Raw genomic sequence first — 18,969 nt, 5'->3', positions numbered from 1 at the left:
TTAATGTAATAACGTGGTTAGCCTACTCAACGTAAATTACACACGAACAACATTAAGCTACTCACGCAGAGAAGAACGGCTGCTGCATCATCATCCTCATCATTTCTGCTACACTGGCAGGGCTAGGGGCCAGGACTCTCCTCTTCGGGTTCTTGGGGGATGTTGCTAACTCCGGGTCCGATAACAGGCACCACACCCGCAGTAGATGTGCTCGGTGTGAGGTCTCGCAGCAAGCTATCAAATACGGCGCATTTCTCGGCTTTTAAAAAAAACGCTATGCGTCGCCAGGTGTTTCATCAGATTCTTGGTGTTACCTCCTTTGACAGTATCACAGTATCAGCTTAAAGCACTTGTTGCTGCTGAGTTTGCATATTTTGCTGTGAAGTACAGCCAGACTTTTGACCGCTTCGCCTTGGGCATTTTTAATCTGTAGCTCTGCTCTAACAGAACGTACGTACCTGGCCCCGCCTACTATCCTCGGAAACGTAAAATGATTGGCTAGAAGTGTATCACAGCTCAGGAAAATAAAGCACCGAAATAAAGCACCGAAATGTGCGCTGCTTTTCGGTCTGGTTACTACCGTTTATGTCAGAACCGGTGCCATCATGGCACCGGACACCGGTACCCATCCCTATACCCAATACTCTGTCAACACCATATATGTGCAAAACAGCAGTTTATTTAGGTTGTGGGGTTGGTTGATACGCTGAGTGGACTCAGTCAATCATGAACGCATAAAAGAACCACCTTCAGCATAGAAGCTGAATCAGAATCAGGTGATACATTATTTTAACTCTGAATGCAGCTTTGTTTCCAATGCTGACCATGTGTGAGTTCAGTGTATTTAAGGATTGAAGATGAGACTTTATTGGGAAATGTGTGCGTTACCACAGCTCAGGCACAGCAGCAGAAGAATACAAAGACTATAACATGTGTACAGTGGTAGCTGAGGTTCTGTGCACATGCACACCCAGTATGTGTTCTGCACACAGGGTTGTGTAAATTTGCATAGCATACATATGTACATGCACACACGCCTAAGACCCGAACTCTTCCACAGCAGCATTTTTATTTCTCTTTGATCTTTGGGCTGATTGGGACCTGATGAATGTAAAAACAAAGAATTACCAGATGTTATTTATTTTTTAAACCCGATTTTTGCTTCTAAGAAAAATAAGAGCCACATATGAGGATCTTTGTTTAAAATTTCTATAGACCAGTAGCAGTATAATGTCCTCGTAAGTGGATATCAGGCCCTTTGGTCTAAATAACCCAAAATGTGATGTCCACATATGTGGACGCCAGGTCCTAGGAGGTTAAACGAAATAGTCTCACTAAATGTACATACATACAAATGCTTTGAAAAACAATCCAGTTTCATCTAAGCACCTCTTGGTGCATCAGCTAACCCTTTAAAAAAGTCCCCACGGGTTCATGTAAGGCCCTTATCTTAGAGAGAATATGTTCAGTCGTCCTTCGACTGTAACCTACCACTTGCCTGTGTGACTGTGTCTGAGAACACGTACTACAGAATATGCGTCACAGTTAAAAATCCTAATAGGTACCCACGTAAACACCTGAGCAGCTATTGGCCATGCAGCCTGGTCCTCAGCCCACTCCACCTTCGTCACCATCGGGGCTGCTAATTTGATGTGGCAGGGAATTGCTGCGTACTTGCCTCGCAGCGACTTGTACCCTATAACCATACACAAAACGATCTGACATGTGGTATTAGATTAAATTACCAAGCAGTGCACTGACAAGGAAAAGGATTTGCTCAACCCCACATCTCCATCTCGCACACACCCTCCCAGACATGCTGGAGACCAAAGAGACGTTCAGCTAGGCGACAGGAGGTGCTGCCTCAGTCTAACTTAGCCATTATGTCTGCAACCGGCTGTTTCTTCTTCTAGATCCTTATAAATATCGTCCTTCACTTTAGTGTTTGCATGACTCCATTCAGGTTTTCTGTTTTATTTTGGATTGAATTTTCAGACTTCTTTGTATATTCAAAGTGGATCAGCAAATGATTTTTAGCTTTTGAGTATCCTTATGAATTTGCACAATATAAATGACACTTAATGCAGAGGTTAAATCTCAAAGAGTCTGACAGCCCAAAGCAGCAACTCCTTGTAGGAATTTCTTCAATAGTAAAGGTCTGTGGCAGTGCTGACACTTTTTTCTTCATATTTGAAATAAAAAACAAACATTTTGATAATTCCCTTTCAAAATAAAATAGATATCTTGTTAAAGTGCATTCAACAGAATTAAAAAAGACCAATGAACCCTATCAGTGCACAAACCCACAGCAGTAACACACGAATGCAACATTTACGGCTGCACGCTCAGAGCACAGCTTTGTGCTTGTAATTAGGCATGGCTTCAGTTCATATGTTGATATCTAGGCTACAGTTACCCGGACATCATTAATGCGACAACTGACAGTTTTTTGGGGGTTTTTGGTTTGTTTTGTTTTTGGTTGGTTGTGTTTTGGTTGGTTTTGGCAATCCAAAGGCAGCGGTGAAGCGTGTTGTCAGTCGGTGAGCAACGAGAGCTGCTTTTCATTGAGTGAAAAGTTCGATTCACATGTGCACGCTGACCCAAACGCACTGAGGATGACGACGGCTGCATTCTTAACGTTAAGACGCTGGTGTGTATGGACATCAGTCCAAAACTTTACTGGTCCGTTGGTGCGAAGATCCTGTGCCATGGCTACAAGTTCGAGGATGAACTTCCCCTCGTCAGTGGAAGGACCGCTTCCTTTGCTCTGGCCGATTAGTCCCCTTCTGCTGAAGGGGTCATTCAGCTGTTTGAGTGTGTCGCTCAGAAAGCCGACACTGGCCATGAAGCTGTTGTATGCGATTCAAGTGTGTTTCTGGTTTTTTTGCCTGCTGTTGCAGAGGAAAGTTGCGATCTCCTCTTTGAGGTCACAGAAACGCTCCAGCCTTTGGACACCACCTGACATCATTGTGCAGTAGCAGGTCACGGTGCTCAGCAGACGTTTCTGAGAGCAGCATGCGGAATAAGTGGTGCTGGAGGCTCCGCCTTAACCAATCACGCTGTCCGTTTTGAGCTCTGTGCTTACTTACACAACGCCGTCTGATGGACAGTGCAGTGTAAGGTTATCAGCACCAACCACGGTGCTGCCAAACTGCTCACTTCACTGCCATGGGTGGAGCTCCATCCGTCACAAGCATACTTCATATCCAGACCTCTGTCCTCGAAAAAGCTGAAATTTTCTCAAACATTATCTCGCCAGTTGTGTGTCCCGCTAACGGCAGTAAGCCATGAAAAACACGACACAACTGTGCGTTATCAGTTGTGTCTGTGGACTCATCTACTGCTACAGACTTTACATCAGTTTTCTTCAGGTTATCTATCAGCATTTCAAACACGTCTGACGCCACAGTTTTAACCCTGTGAATATTTGAACTGTCCTTAATAGCAGACGTCACGCTCACTTATACATCGTCATCATTTATCCCCTCATCCACCATGGCCAGCATGCAGCCTTTCACTGTTTCAGAGTCTGACAAACGCTGGATCTTCTTCGCAAACACAGCGGGACGCGCTGTCTGAGCTGCACATGACCTCGCCGTGGTAGTGCACCTCTGGTTGTAGATGCAGGGAAACTCTTTTGCAGGAAGCTGTTTGTCATTGTGGTGCCTTTGTAAGTTGTGATCTTTAGAAACCATCAGCATTGATCTGTGTGTAGTAGATGGTGCACTGTGGGTTGAATATTGCTAGGCTACTAGGTGTGTTGCGTCTGCACTATGCTGTTTCTGCCAGGGCCACAGGCAGACGTTGCTCCTGGGCCACCCTTTGAATGGGTTGCTTGTAGGGGCTTTGCTTTGCATGAACCTTTGAAATGGACTGGTTCTTATATAACGCTTTCTACTGTCAAAGCGCTTTATACAACTCGTGCATCCACGCAATTGTACCCATTCACACAAGCACTTTATCTAAGGTGCTTCTATCTAACATTCACTCGCATTCACGCTCCGATGGACGCATCGGAGAGCAACATGGGGTTAGTATCTTTCCCAAGGATATTTGGCATGTAGACTGGAGGAGCGTGGGATCGAAGATGTGAGTAGGTGATCCGCTCTACCAGCTGAGCTACGGCCTCCCTATATTTGAGGATATAGTTATTCTATAGTTTGGGCTCTCTAATTTTATCCATATAACATTTAATGAGCTAAATATAAATACTTTTGTAGGGATTTGTCTAAGCATGGAAACCTACTCTCATAGCATGTCTTCATTTTACTCTTTTGTAATTTAAAACGTAGTCTTTTTTATAAAAATAAAAAATCCAATTTATTTGTATGGACTCTTTGTTGCAGGAGGCCTATGATATACACCATTGTGTAATAGATGTCTTATCAAAGTGAGTGTTTTATTCATAGATCAAAGTAAGACTTGTCTGGGTTTCTGTCCTGCAGGTAAAGGAGACGACTTTAAAGCAGTGAAAGCTGCCATTTGAACATATTAACCTTTCATTTGTTCTCTGTGGCAGTGTAGATAAAAGAGGCAGGATTTCTAGAATAGATGGTGAATTGCTCCATTTACATGTATCCAGCTGAGGGTTGTGATGTTCTTTGTTTGTCTTTCCTGCTCAGAGACGAGAAACCGGGAGCTACTTGTTGTCTTAGTCGATGTTAACAAGGTTAGTTTAGACACTGCTGCTCAGCCCTCAGAGCAACTACCTCTGCACAGCAATTAAACTCTGAAATTTACAGAAGATACCTTCTATCAGAAGTCAGAGGAGAAAGTATCCATATATTACTTTTTATTGAACTTTGTTCACCCCGTAATTGTCAAGAATTTTATTGAAATCAACAATTTACATGGATGGATGCTTTATACAGAGAGCTAAGGTTACTTCAGCCCATACACCAGCATCTCTGCCCTCAAGCGACAGGCTAATTGGCCCATTGATATATGTAATGCATTGCTTGTTTTTAAGTAGAATTTTTGCGACTTAAGCAAGTCTTGTGTTCTGGTCCAGTGACTGACTCGACCTGCCTGCTTCTATACTGAGCAGTGACTTACTGAGGGCGTCAATGTTTTCTCTTGAAAAGTAAAGACGACACAGAAACGATGACGGTGCGTCTGATGCAGTGACTCTGGCTTTCATTACTGCTCCTGTATGTTGTCAGGAAACTGGCCTGCAGACGATGACTGTGGTGTCTCCAGTCTGAGTTGCATTGTTAGGGTAGTACAGGGTTGTGTGGCTTGTACTCATTAAACGAATGAAGTAAATTTACCTGTGTGAAGTGTTTTCTGTTGGCTGTTGTATACCTGGAGCAGAGTGTTTGACCAATGCACCCAACTCTATATTTATAGAGCTGAAGTGTAACTGTGAGGCGCGGTATGAAGAAGAAAAGAAAAAAAGCAAAGCAGAAATGAAGCATCGCCAAATATGTTTCCAAACCAAGCCAAACACTAGAACATATGATGAAGCACATCCTGCATTTGGCTTCACCTGCACAAGTGCCAAGGTAGGTCTCCCCGACAGAATTAGCTTCCCCTCCATCGGGAGCAGCGCTGGGCTCTCCAAACCACGGACCAACAGGATCCCACAGTCTTGATTTTTAGTTCACAAACACTTCTTATGACTAACTACTCCTGACATTTTGGAGGTGTTAGCTCCCCATACAGTAAAGTTACTGTGGGATACAAATAATATCAGGCTGATCCTGACAGTTTGTTGTAGGGCTGGCCGATATATCGAGTTTTTAAAAATATCGATATATTTTTATACGAGATATAAGATGTGACAATATCCTTTATATCGATATAGTCTGTTACGTTATAATTATAGTTGTGGAACCACAAGTTTGCCTCTCTTTCGTCCACTTTTGTCTTTACGCAACGTTACTCGGCCTCGCCCCTCCTTCACTGAACACAGCTCCCCCTCCTCCCCCATCGCTTCACCTGCAGGCAGCGACAAGATGGACACGGCAAATCTCCGTTAACGAGTTACTGCGCATCGCCCCATGTGTGGGGCTGGACGGCGTCAACGTGTTAACGAGCTAACCACGCTAACGAGCTAAGCATACTAACACCATCTGCACAGCCTGGAATCCTTTCATTCTCTCAAAAGTTGACGGTGTACCTTTTGTATGAATTCTGGTTGTGCTTGATGGCCGCGAACCGATGTAATGTGGAACACAGCGCTCAGCAATCTGTCAAATGTTTTAGTACAACTTTGCTAAGCTACGGAGCTGCACCGCTCGATGGATTGTCAGAGCATTACGGCTACTAGTGATGGGTCGGTCGCGAACGGAACGGCTCTTAGAGCCGGATCTTTGACGTGAACGACGCGAGCCGGCTCCTTATCGCGAGCCGTGGTTTTTTTTTATTTTTCTTTCTCTCGCCCTCTCTCTCCACTTTCTTCCCGCGTCACTCCGCGTGCGAGCCTTGTGCTTTGCGCTGGGCAGAGGGGGGAGGGGCGGTAGTTACACTCAGTAGCACAGGAACAGAGCAGGAGGGAGAGAGAGAGAGGCAGGGACAACAGCGTCACATTAGAAAGGTATAGTAATCATCCACAACTATTTTCAGTTGCAGATGATAAAGGATTCAGAAAGTTTATTCATGCAGGTCCATATGACAGAGAATGTGCATCTTCTTTTTGTTTTCACATTTTAATTTATATTTAATTGTGTTGTGGTTTGCAGTGTTTTGTGTTGTTTCACTTTAAATTTGTTTAAAAGGAAAAAGCTGAAAATTTAAATAGTGAAAAGTTGAAATGTGAATAGTTGATTTTTGTATTATATGATTTATTTATTACATTTTATGTGGAGTGAATAAATAAAAGTATAATTATGGTGGCCCCTAGAGACAAAGCACGTACAAACTCCGAAGCACATAAAAACTCAAAACACGTACAAAACACAACAGAAGTGCTCCAGGATGCTAGGGGGCAGTGTTGAGCTTTTGTTACCTAATGACTACACAAGCCAGCAAGTACCAACGACCGGATTTGGTGTGTGGTAATAACAGGAAAATGAACTTTTTTTATTTTTTATTTGACTATATATGAATGCTTGTGTATAAATACACAAATACACATATGCTTTCATGCTTTCAATTGTGTAATTTACGAGATCTAGGTAGCTCTGTTTTGGAAGTTCAGAGCTACCTACATCACTTATGCTAGAAATGTGTTTTGGAGTTTGTATGTGTTTTGTCTCTAGGGGCCACTGCATATATTTATATATAAACATGTATAAATAAAACCACTTTTTTTTTTTACACATTAGTAATTCCTTTTGTGCATAATTTTATATTATTGTTAATAATAAATTAATTAAAGCAACAAAACAACCTGAAGAGCCGGTTCAGAGCCGAAAGAGCCGGCTCTCTAAAAAGAGCCGGAAATCCCATCACTAACGGCTACCGAGGAGCCTCGCGGAGTGATACGCACTGTGCTTCAACGTAATATTAGCGTATTGTGTGTGTATAAGGACCATAAATGGCACCTGTTCAGAGACGTGTTTACGAAGTGGATTTCAAACTCCAGGCTGTCAGTCACGCAGTAGAAGCTGAATTACGTAGAGTAGAAGCTTATTACGCACAGCGTCTTTGTTTACATTTTGACTGTGTAAACAAAGACTGTGTGATTATTATTATTATTTTTTTTATTATGCACCAGGTTCATAGAGCAGTCAGGTCCCCCACATGTAGCATGTAAGTTGGGACATCGTACACTGATGGACACAGCAAAGTGCCTGGGATATTGTGTGGGAATATCTATGGCAAATATGGACTAGAGCAGGGGTGGCAACTCCAGGCCTGAAGGGCCAGTGTCCTGCAGGTTTTAGATCTCACCCTGGGTCACGACACCTAAATAAAATGAGTTCATTACCAGGCGTCTGGAGAACTTCAGGACATGTTGAGGTGATTTAGCCATTCAAATCAGCTGTGTTGGATCAAGGACACATCTAAAACCTGCAGGACCCCGGCCCTCGAGGCCTGGAGTTGGACGCCCCTGGGCTAGAGGTTCCCAAGTTTGACTTCCATGTGAACCATGTTTATAAGACCATGAATCCTTCACATTTTAAATGTGGCTGACTTTGCAGTAAACTTACTCTTATGTTCATATATTCAATTTCTCCTTCTACACTTGGTCACTGTATTTAAATACAAACTAATAGAACAGGTTTAGGAGGGTTTTGTTTTTTAAACAAATGAAACTGCAGATTTATGTCTTGAAAACGAGCTAATATTAGCACTGGGCCTTTGTGCTGCTGTATAATTGGGTGCATATGAGTGACAGTGACTCTGTGTGTGTGTGTGTGTGTGTGTGTGTGTGTGTGTGTGTGTGTGTGTATTTGCACTTGAGCAGGATGGACTTGTGTTCTCCTGCAAATCTATTGTAGGCATTGGTACAGCAGCTGTATACACACAGCTACAAGGCTGCTCCTCATCACCTACTCTCACCTTTCAGAACCTGAAGTCCCGCCCCCTCCCCGCCGTATGCCAGTGTATCATGCAGCAGATAATAAATAAAACAGTCAGCCACTGTGTTTGCAGAGTTGTTAGTTAATACCTTAGTGATATATAAATGTTGTCTAAATGAAGTGAAATTATTTTATCATTCATAGACACACATTACAACTACCATATTTTCTTATACGTAAGGCGCATTAAACAAGACAGTCAGATAAGTCTAACTTTATTAAACTCATTCTTCTTGCTTCCTCCACTTCTGTACCATTGATTCATTAATGCTGAATTCTCTCACAGCTGCTCTATTCCCATGTTGTTGCAGTATATTAATGACTAACCTCGTATTGTGGATGGATTATCTCAGTTGTTCTCCTGCTGAAGTTTGGTCCCTTTACAGCATCCTGCCATGCGATTACATTTGTCCCTAACCATCGGGAACCCTCACGTTAACTTTTATCGAGTGAAAAGAAGTTACCGTTCATCCTCCAGCTTCACTGTGTTTATGCTAACATAGCTGTGTCGCTAGCAGTCAGGTAGCACATCATTAAATACCAGCTAGCCCAACTTCAGTAACCCTACAAACGTCACTGCTGTTTAGTTTTCTGTCTTCATTTATGTTGGAAGTGATAACAGAGCTGTACGTTTTAATTTTTTCAGAAATCTCTCAGTCAGAACATGGTATGTCATGCTTAGGTGGAAGCTAGCGAGCTAACTCCCTGCTAACTTCTAACTCTGTTAAATGTAATAAATTCAGTTTTCATGGATGCCTGGATGTTAAACTTAATTGTTACACCTGGTAGAGCAGCAACGCTGATCATTTTATTACAGATGAAAGAATTTAGACCGTTTTTAACTCTCAGTGATGCTGCAGTGTTTGTTTGACTTTGGGACCTGAAGCGACAGAGTTTAGGACCCAGATTCCTCTCCGAGGCTCCTGACTACGGTAGCCGTAATGCTCCAACAGTCCATCAAGCGGTGCGGCTTCGTAGCTCACCAAAGTCATATTAAAATATTTTTGAGCGCCGTGTAGCACATAAAATCGGTTGAGGTCAGTAAGCACAACCAGAATTCTTTTTTTTATTTTATTTTTTTTATTTATTTATTTATTTTTGCCTGTCCCGTTTGGTTCTTCTGCCATCAGAATTGTTGTCTAAAGGCGAAAAAAGATGCCCAACGGATTTACTTTACCAAATGGACCATCCCAGCCTTGCCGTAATGGTCTATTTGATTCACCTTTTATTGTTTATTTTATTTATTTTTTATTTTCGCTTGCTAGATACGGGACAGACTTGAATGAGGAAAAGAAAAGGGAGAAAGGAAGAGGGGGGGGGGAAAACAGCGGAGAAGAGGGACAGGGATAAAGGGCAAAAAACAAAAACCAACTAAATAAGCAGACAAAAAAATGCATATATCGATCATCTGGATCACCTGTTGAGAAAGAAAAAATAAAACAAGCAGAAGAAAATGAGAGCAATACAATAAACAACATCACGATGATATATGGGAATATAACAGTAAATACAAAATATTAAACATTATTGTGCAGCACATAAGATCGACAGCGCACAGTGTGCTTTGAGGTAGGAGCCTTGTGTTCTGGGGGCCTCTGGATGTCTGGAGTCTTGATCTCCTCCATACCTACTTCATGCCCTGGAGGACGGGGCTGTGGCCCCCCCACACCCTCTATCAGATCATTACATGAAGGAACCTTTTAAAAACAAGCGCGTCCATGCTCACAGGTGTACACACGGGTGATCACACCCACAAACTACACCCTTTTTGGCTCCTACCTCAAAGCACAACCAGACCAATTTTATAACGTTGTACAGCTGGTAATGTGTTTATTAAAACCTACTCTTCATAAGAGTGTAGAAAACCAAAAGTAAACACGCCTGTATTCATATAAACATCAGTCATTGAATCGTTTTGTAATTCTCATTAGCATGAGCATGACTCACAGTTGCACACTTAGTGCATTTTTGATCATGTGTTATGCAGTAGGTGCCTGTAGGATGTGCTGGGTTAACGTCTTCATTTTGGCCTGCAGCAACCTGTTGACTCTGCAGTGTTATAGTCTTCAACATGGCCAGATCAGATTAAATCTTGAGACACACACTCAATCTTTTTTTAATCATTTCAGAGAACATTACATTAACTTACCTTCATTTCCTGGAGACCAGATCGTGTCCACTACTTACCCTTCTCCACGATTCACTTCGCCGGGAACTAGGGCTGGGCGATATGACCCAAAATTCATATCTCGATATTTTTTAGCTGGATGGCGATATAAGATATATATCTTGATATTTTTTTTTAAAGCCATAAGTTGAGAACAAAAAGAGAGTTCTTAGTCACACTGTGTCCCAGATGTCACACGGGCACTTTTATTTACATACAGCGTAGATGTACATGAAGAAATTACTTAAAAATAAATTATCAGCATTTATTAAATAATCATGGTCCATAAATAAAAGAAAACAATGTTGTTTTTGTGCATAACAAAAAACTCACAATTGTGCAGTCAAAATGTAAACTAATAGACGCTGAGCATAGTAACAAAGAGACAGATTTCACAGCTGCACCACGTCTCTGAACAGTTGCCATTTGTGGTCCTTATACACACACAGTACGTATCACTCCGCGAGGCTCCTCCCCGGTAGCCGTAATCCTCCGACAATCCATCAAGCGGTGCAGCTCCGTAGCTTAGCAAAGTCATATTAAAACATTTTTTGACAGATTGCTGAGCGCTGTGTACCACATAAAATCGGTTCGCGGTCAGTAAGCACAACCAGAATTCATACATAAGGCGCGCTGACGATTTTTGAGAAAATGAAAGGATTTTAGGCCGTGCAGCCCCTCCGGGCTGCATGTCGTTAGCGCGGTTAGCTCGCTAACACGTTGACGCCGTCCAGCCCCACGCACGGTAACTCGCTAACGGAGATTTTCCGCTTTCATCTTGTCATTGCCTGCAGGTGAAGCTATGAGGGAGGCGGAGTTGTGTTCAGTGAATGAGAGGCGAGGCAGAGGCACATTGCGTAGACGAAAGAGAGGCAAACCTGCGGCTCCACAAGTATAATTATAACATAACATAGACTATATCGATATAAACGATATTGTCACATCTTATATCTCGTATGAAAATATATCGATATTTTTTAAAAACTCGATATATCGCCCAGCCCTACCGGGAACCTCTTTTTCTCCCCAAATGGAACTGTATTGTACCCAACATATCAGTAATACAACTACACACACAGGAAGCAAGTGGTGATGCTGTTTGTGAGGCAGACGAGAAAGGAAGCCAGTGAGCCCATTAATGAAGCACAATGAAGACTCTCACACTGAGCTGAATTATTCCCAGCCCCATGCATGACTGGAGTCCTGCTCCAGATTTTATCAATGTGCGACACAATGGTGCAGGCAAATACGCACACACTGACAGCTACACGCTAACATGTCGCTCTTTATTCTGTTTAAACACACTGTATGTTGGGTAGATCATTTAGAAACACCAGTTAGTGTAGCTGAGGGGAAGCAGAGTACTTGGAGGACACCCACCCAGGCAGGGGGCCATGCCGACTCCTGCAGTACGCTCTGCTGGTTGGTGCTGGGAAGCATCAGTGCTGACTCTGCTTCCCGCAGTTGTGTGATGAATGAAAATGGAGAGGTTTAAAATGTTAAGCTTACTTATCCCGTATAATGAGAAATTTTAAAATAAGAAACATTTGACATAAAGAGAATGGATCAGTTTTTATAAACAGTATATAATGTGATGTTTGACTTCATGTGCACCTTAACCAACTGTGCAGACTATATAGATCAGATGCTTATTCATGGACAGCACCAACTCACTCACTGCCTTCCAGCAGAACTGTAACAAATCCACAGCAGGGAGATTACAGTCGTTTGTCTCAGTCTGCTCACATCGTGTCAGCCCCCCTTTATTGTTCTCTGTAAACCAGACATGGGTCTCTTCATGTGTTTTCCACCTGCTCTTTCATCCTGGAACATCCAGTTAGGTCACAAAATATCAGCTTTTTTCTACCATCGGTTCTGTACATTACCACAATCAAGTTTCAATAAAACAACTAGGATGGAGTTGAAGTGCAGGCTTTCAGCTTTAATTTAGTGGGTTTAACAAAAAGATTGATTAAAAATGAATGAAGAAGAAAAACTCAGTGCATCATGGGAATCCCCCAGCAGCCTAAGCTTCAGAGATCCAGCCCTAACTATATGCTGTAGCAAAAAGGAAAGTTTTAAACCTGTGGGGGCACCCACTGTGCTCAACAGTGCTCGGTTTAGGTGCCCATCAGGTCTCAAAGATGGGGTCGGATTATTCAAGACGCTGTTTGTGACCGTTTCAAACACAGTAACCTGCTAACTCGGACTCATTGGAAGGAGCTTCAAAAAACAAACTAATTCATTTTTGCAATATTTTTTATTTCTCAGACCTAATTATTTACACTTTCTTCCAAAACAGCGTATGACTACATTAAACCTCTCTCACACTGCATTACTATACAAAGTTAAACATTTGTAAACGTTTGTGACTTTTAACCACTAGTCGGTCGTAGTCTTAAATGTGCTTTTTTTCCTTCTTTCTCTCTTGCATCAGACGGAGATTATCAAGGGGACATGTGGCAGTGTGGGGATGACGTTCAGGCACGTCACTGCCAGTGAGGGCGATGCAGTGCATGTTTGCATCGAGACAGTTTTGCCCAACTCCCCAGCAGCTTTGGCAGAGCTGCAAAAGGGTGATCGTCTCATTGAAATTGGAGGTCCGAGGTGTTTGTGTTACTTTCTAACATGAAACATTCGTTTCTTTGCACTTCTAATTTGAAACTTGCATGATCTCATTCTTCTTTTCTCGTTAACAGGTGTTAAAGTGACGTCCTCGGTTCAGGTACCAAAACTGTTAAAGCAGGCCGGAGAAAAGGTGTTGGTACTTTACGAGAGACCAGTACGTCATCAGACTCCCTCTTTGGGAAACCCGGCAGCTCTGCAGGAAGGACTTGAAGAAATTGGTTTCATGTCCCAGCAAGCAGGTTATGAGGAAGAGCCAGCCCCCATCAGCACCCTTTCTGACCTGTCTGACAGCAAAGACGTAGACTCTGAGTTTGAAGAGTTGATTGTGGAATCCAAGTCTAGCGGTGGCACTGCTGGGCAAAATAGCAGTGCCACAATTATCAGTGAGACCAAGGAGGATTTCTTACTTACAGTAAACCAAAGCCCCAAAAGGACTGTAGCCAACCTGGCTTCTAAGCCTCTTGGTACTATATCACCCATCCTCAACCGCAAGTTAAACCTGGTGGGTCTCCAGTCACCACTAAAGCCCCAGCCCAAAGAATCACCAAAGCCCTCCCCACAAAAGACCAGTAGTGATCCAGGGGAGGTTCTGCAACGCCCTACTGTCCCTCCCCCACCTCCCCCTTCCCGCCCTCCAGTTCCACCACGACCGCAGATAAGGTTGACGTCGGCATCCTCCGAAACGAGCCTTTTGGAAAGTGTGGATTCTGCAGCTGCTAATGTCACCGCTGCTCCTTCCATTACTAAGACGACCAGTGCTTCAGAAAAGTCTCCAGAAAAGGTTCAGCGCGCTGGACCCGGTGAGGACAAGTCTGCCACCGAGAAGGCATGCGTCAAACAAACGGAGGCGAAACAGTCCAGCAAGGCAACGGACATGAGTGAGGAGGTACTTCCATCAACTGTGACCAGCAGCAGCAAGGCCGATCAAGCAAAGGACAAAGCATCGGAGAGCTCCTCCAGTACACGGGACAGTGTAGAGGACCACTCCCTGTGGGAATCCACAGAAACCATGTTTCGTAACCAAACGGCACACTGGTCCAAGGCATCTGTGGTGTTTGAGGTAGAGAGCAACCATAAATACCTTAATGTGGCCCTGTGGTGCAAAGATCCCTTTAAACTGGGCAGTCTGATATGCCTGGGTCATGTGAGCCTCCAGTTGGAGCACATAGCTCTGGAATGTATGGCCACATCTTCAGGAGAGTACCAGAGCACCTTCAGGTTGGGGGCTCCAGAGCCCAGAGCTAACGTCAGTCGCACTGCATTACGCAGTCTCAGCACCCACAAAGGTTTCAATGAGAAGCTGTGTTATGGAGATGTTACTTTAAACTTCTGTTACTTAGCTGAGGGGGAGCTGGACTATCCAGTTGGGCTGGTGGAAAGAGAAACAGAGGGCAGTGTTCAGGAGGAGGACCTGAGGGAGAGGGAACCCGTCCCTGCAGCGCCACGCGAGGACTTGACCTACAGCGCGCTGCAGTTGCAGGAGGTCCGTCATAACTTCCAGGACACACAGTTCCAGAACCCCACCTGGTGTGAGTACTGCAAGAAAAAGGTTTGGACCAAGGCAGCCTCTCAGTGCATGGTCTGCGCCTATGTTTGCCACAAAAAGTGCCAGGAGAAGTGCCTCACTGAAAATCCTTTTTGTGTGGCCACAGCCGAACGCCGTGGAGCTGACCTCGAAGCCAAATCCACCATAAACCGCGCCACCACGGGTCTAACTCGCCACATTATCAACACCAGCTCCCGTCTGCTTAACCTTCGCCAGGTGCCCAAGGCTCGGTTTACCGAACAGGTAGCCGACGTGGTGCCGGGAGCGGTGGAGCCCTCGCCTAAACATACCCCCAACACATCTGACAATGAAAGCAGCGATACTGAAACGTACACCAGTGGTGCCAGCCCCTCAAAGCAGCCAGCTGGAAGCGGTGGGAGCAGTAAACTGGTACGTAAGGAGGGCGGGCTGGACGACAGTGTGTTCATAGCTGTGAAGGAGATAGGTCGCGACCTTTACCGGGGGCTGCCCACAGACGAGCGCTCCCAGAAGTTGGAGTTGATGCTGGACAAACTGCAACAGGAAATTGACCAGGAGCTGGAGCACAATAACACCCTTCTGCTGGAGGAGAGGGAAGCCACAGATGCACGCCGCAAGGCCCTTATCAGCACTGCCCTGGCCAAGTCAGGGGAGAGACTCCAGGCCCTCACCCTGCTCATGATTCACTACCGCGCAGGGATCGAGGACTTGGAGTCGGTGGAAAGCACTTCTCCTTCAGAGCAGCGAGGCTTTAAGGGCAAAGAAGAAGGTCTGGAGGAAGAGGCGCTCCTGGGGACAGAGGTCTACGACAGCGACATGTGCAGCCCCGTAGATGTGCCGCTGCTGGACGACATTACCGAAGAGCAGATCTGTGTGGAGGCTCTGCACTAAAATAAGACTGCATTTAAAATACGGGGATGTGGGCGTCGAGCGTCACCTGTAATTTGTTTGTTTCCTTTTTCATGTCAAAATGAAAATAGTTTCAAGGCCATTCCTTACAAGGACCGTACGGTAAAGCCGCTATTGATCTACTGATTTCCATGCGTGAGGTTTTTAAAGGGAAGAATGAAAGTTGCACGTGAGTTATCGAACGCCAGCTACACATTGATCCCTTTGGTTTCCTGCGACCTGAGAATGTCACTGTATGCATTTAATGCAGGTTGCTGTCTTACCTTTTATTTTGGAGAACAATTATGAAACATGAAGAGCAACAAGGGTTTGTATTGTTGGCTGAAGGATCCTGCGAGCAGTCCTGATTTTTCTTTTGTAAAATGTTTGAGTTATCACAGCGATCGGTGGGGTTTCACTTCTGCACATGTGTCGTTTATATATTGTTTTCCTCAGTGTTTTGATTGGTTGGTCTGTATTCAGACAATCTGTTTTTATTTTATTGTTCTTTAAATGTCCCTGGGTGCAAGATGATCCCATCGAGTTATGAATATTTCTGTAAATGTTATATTTCGTTGAGAACATTCCTCCGGTGTGCACAGCGGTTCTGTGGCACGTTGTTGGTAAGTGTGAGAGAGACATGATCTCTGAATGTGAGCCGGGAGCCTGTGTGATGTTGAAACCGCTTTAGCACCTGTGTTTTCAATCCACACCTGGTTTGATCCTGATTGTTTGCCTTTAAGTTGTTTCCAAACGAATGTCTGTTCTTTTCCACGTTGTGTCTGTACACAGCTGTTTGGCACCACCCTCCCTCCGTCCTTTAAAATGCTGAGCATTAAGTCTGTTTGACTGTGTCAAAAAACAGCTATAGCTCCCAAAGCGCCATGATCTTCATTCACTGTTTACAGCTGCTGAGAACAAGAAGACATCTGCGTGTTGGGGAAATCTGCCCGTAACCCTGAACACAGTCCTTGTGACATGTCATGTGATGCTATAGAAGGAGATGTACTGTATGAAACGCTCGAATAGAAGAAGCCTTTTGTTGTTAAATAGACTTCATGTGTAAGTTATGAGGAGCTAAAACACTGCAGTGAATGAAGTACAGGAGCAGCAGGTGTAAAGGCAAACCTCGTCACTGTTGTGACTATGAGAATGTCTCATCTTTGCTGACAGCAGTTGGTCTCTGATGTTCACCTGTGACTCGCTCTGTCCTTGTGGCTTCTGGTTGAACGTCACTTTGTCAGTGGAGAGCAGGTGTGAATGGGTGAAGTCAGTGAAGCTGACCTATTCAAAAGCCACGAGTGAAGATCTGCATAGACGAGCCTACAATCTGCTCTTCACACTCCAGTGTTACCGACTGAAGATCCAACAAGATCAGAAATGTTCCCGTCTGCTGTGGTTAATCTGTTGCTTATGTGCTGTGGATATTGACACACTGGTTGCTATAGCTGTCTTTTGATCTTTGTGCAATATTTGTTTTATGAAGCGCTGCTGCTGCTTTTCCTCGTCCACTGAACTCACACGCTTCTGCCCCCACTCACAGCCCTCCCCGTGGAAACTCCACAGTGAGTAAAAGCTCCGCCCACTGCTTTGACCACTGCTTTGAGCAGATTGAGATGGTGTGTTTTTTGTGTGTATGTATGACGGATGTTGTTTTTTGAGAAAGCCTCGTGTGATGAAGCTTTATTGTACATACGCTAAATAAACAAAATCACATGAACTCCCATTGGTTCATCGTGTTGTTGCTTCTCTGCTTGAGCGCTAAAAAAACGCTCTTTACTACCAGTTTCATTCACACAGACGTTCAAAACGCTTTTTCTCTGTGCCCAAGTTATTTCGAACCAACACTTATTGATTAATGCGTCAGGAGAAACTCGGGGCTTATGACAGTAACATTGATGCAAGTCTTCACGTGATGACCGGCACACCATCGTTCAGCCTTTGTAGTGAACTCAGCGTCACAAAAAGCTTTATTTTACTATCAAGAAGTTCCACTTGGAAGGCCAAAACCAAAAGTTAGCTATGACACTACTAGCACGGTGTATTCAGATTGAATTTGGAAACGTAGTGGCTTAAAGCCAACACCATATTTCCCACAGAAACCAGGACCATCTATGGATGGGAAAGCTGCTCAGTTGGGCCTGTTTTCATGAGAGGTGCACCTATGACGCTACATGCAAAGACCAGTGTGAATATGTATGATGACAACGTTGTACAGTTTGACTTCTGTGCTAAAATTGCCACACAGTAGGAAAAGTGCATGTATGTATTTATGTGCATCAAAACCTCAGCCTTTACGTTGCTCTAAGTGCTCAGTTTCAGATCGATTGTTCTACTGTTGGCTCAGCGTGAGGTCAAAGAAAGGGAACATATAAGAGGGTGTTTTAGGAAGAGCTAAGCTACATTTACCAATCGGGACCAATGGCAGTGTGAAAGGCTGTTTTAAAGCCGTTCCATTCTCAATATCACTTGTCGAACTTTCCTTTCGATTCTCATCGAGCTCTCGTTGGCTCCACATTGGGAGTGACCACCATTGCCAAAAAGCATTTGTTACTTAATTACTCCCAGGAGCATGTCATTTGTTACACTACTTGTTACATTACTTTTGCATTTCTCTGTAAAATGACCTGAAACACATTCTTACATAATTACCAGTTAACACTATAAACCTGTAGGCTGCAGGTGCACACACTAACACAAATCCCTATCCTAACGAGGACACACGTGTCTGTCTCAGTATTTAAGCATGAACACAAAGCAAAACCTGCACAGACTTTAAAGATTACAACAGTGACTGTGCTTTAGAAACGGAGACTGACTACTCAACACTGCTCTTTGTGTTGAAGTTTGGGCTGTGAATGCTGCAGCCTGCATTCACTTCAGTCTTGGCTAGCTTACCGTTAGCATGCTGTCTGTGCTGATGTCTGCAAAGAGCCAAAGTTGTGTAATACAGTTGTTCATGGCCTTTTTTGCTGTCTGAAAGAGACGTTCCTTCACAGACATACAGAATAAGACTAACCTGTGAAAACACTTGACAGCAGCTTCTTAATGTGGAAATATTCACAGTTCAAAGAGAAAGCTACTTTGAGCTGTGAATAGTACAAAGCTACGCTGAAAGAGTTCATGGAGACAGAAATAAGGTCCCCTTCTCTACGCTGCAGTAGTTTCCTCTTGAAGTTTTTTAGAAGTTGTTCTTTGAAACCCAAGAAAGTTTTTAAGTTCCAAGTGCAAGCCTTTCATTTACCGTATACGAGTGGCCTGACGCCATGTCTCAGTACCTTTGCTGTATTCTT

The 18,969-nt window shown here is 43.9% G+C and overlaps 1 protein-coding gene across 1 annotated transcript in view; it reads left to right on the top strand.

The window, feature by feature from the left end:
- The window catches only part of pdzd8 (PDZ domain containing 8), a 40,878-nt gene extending 23,476 nt beyond the window's left edge, over nt 1–17,402 (top strand). The window contains exons 4-5 of the mRNA XM_086258198.1: nt 13,073–13,235; nt 13,335–17,402. Coding sequence (XP_086114324.1) covers nt 13,073–13,235; nt 13,335–15,679 — 2,508 coding nt within the window. The 3' untranslated portion in view covers nt 15,680–17,402. The remainder of the gene's footprint in view (nt 1–13,072; nt 13,236–13,334) is intronic.
- Nucleotides 17,403–18,969: the final 1,567 nt, after the last annotated feature.

The sequence above is a fragment of the Aulonocara sp. 'chitande type north' Nkhata Bay genome, linkage group LG13 (assembly GCF_057382095.1).
Source record: "Aulonocara sp. 'chitande type north' Nkhata Bay isolate Kocher_YH1m ecotype deep benthic linkage group LG13, A_spYH_male_GT1.1, whole genome shotgun sequence".
In the NCBI taxonomy this organism is placed as follows: domain Eukaryota; kingdom Metazoa; phylum Chordata; class Actinopteri; order Cichliformes; family Cichlidae; genus Aulonocara; species Aulonocara sp. 'chitande type north' Nkhata Bay.
Note: the sequence above shows the minus strand (reverse complement) of the source record. Positions and strands in the feature narration are given on the sequence as shown.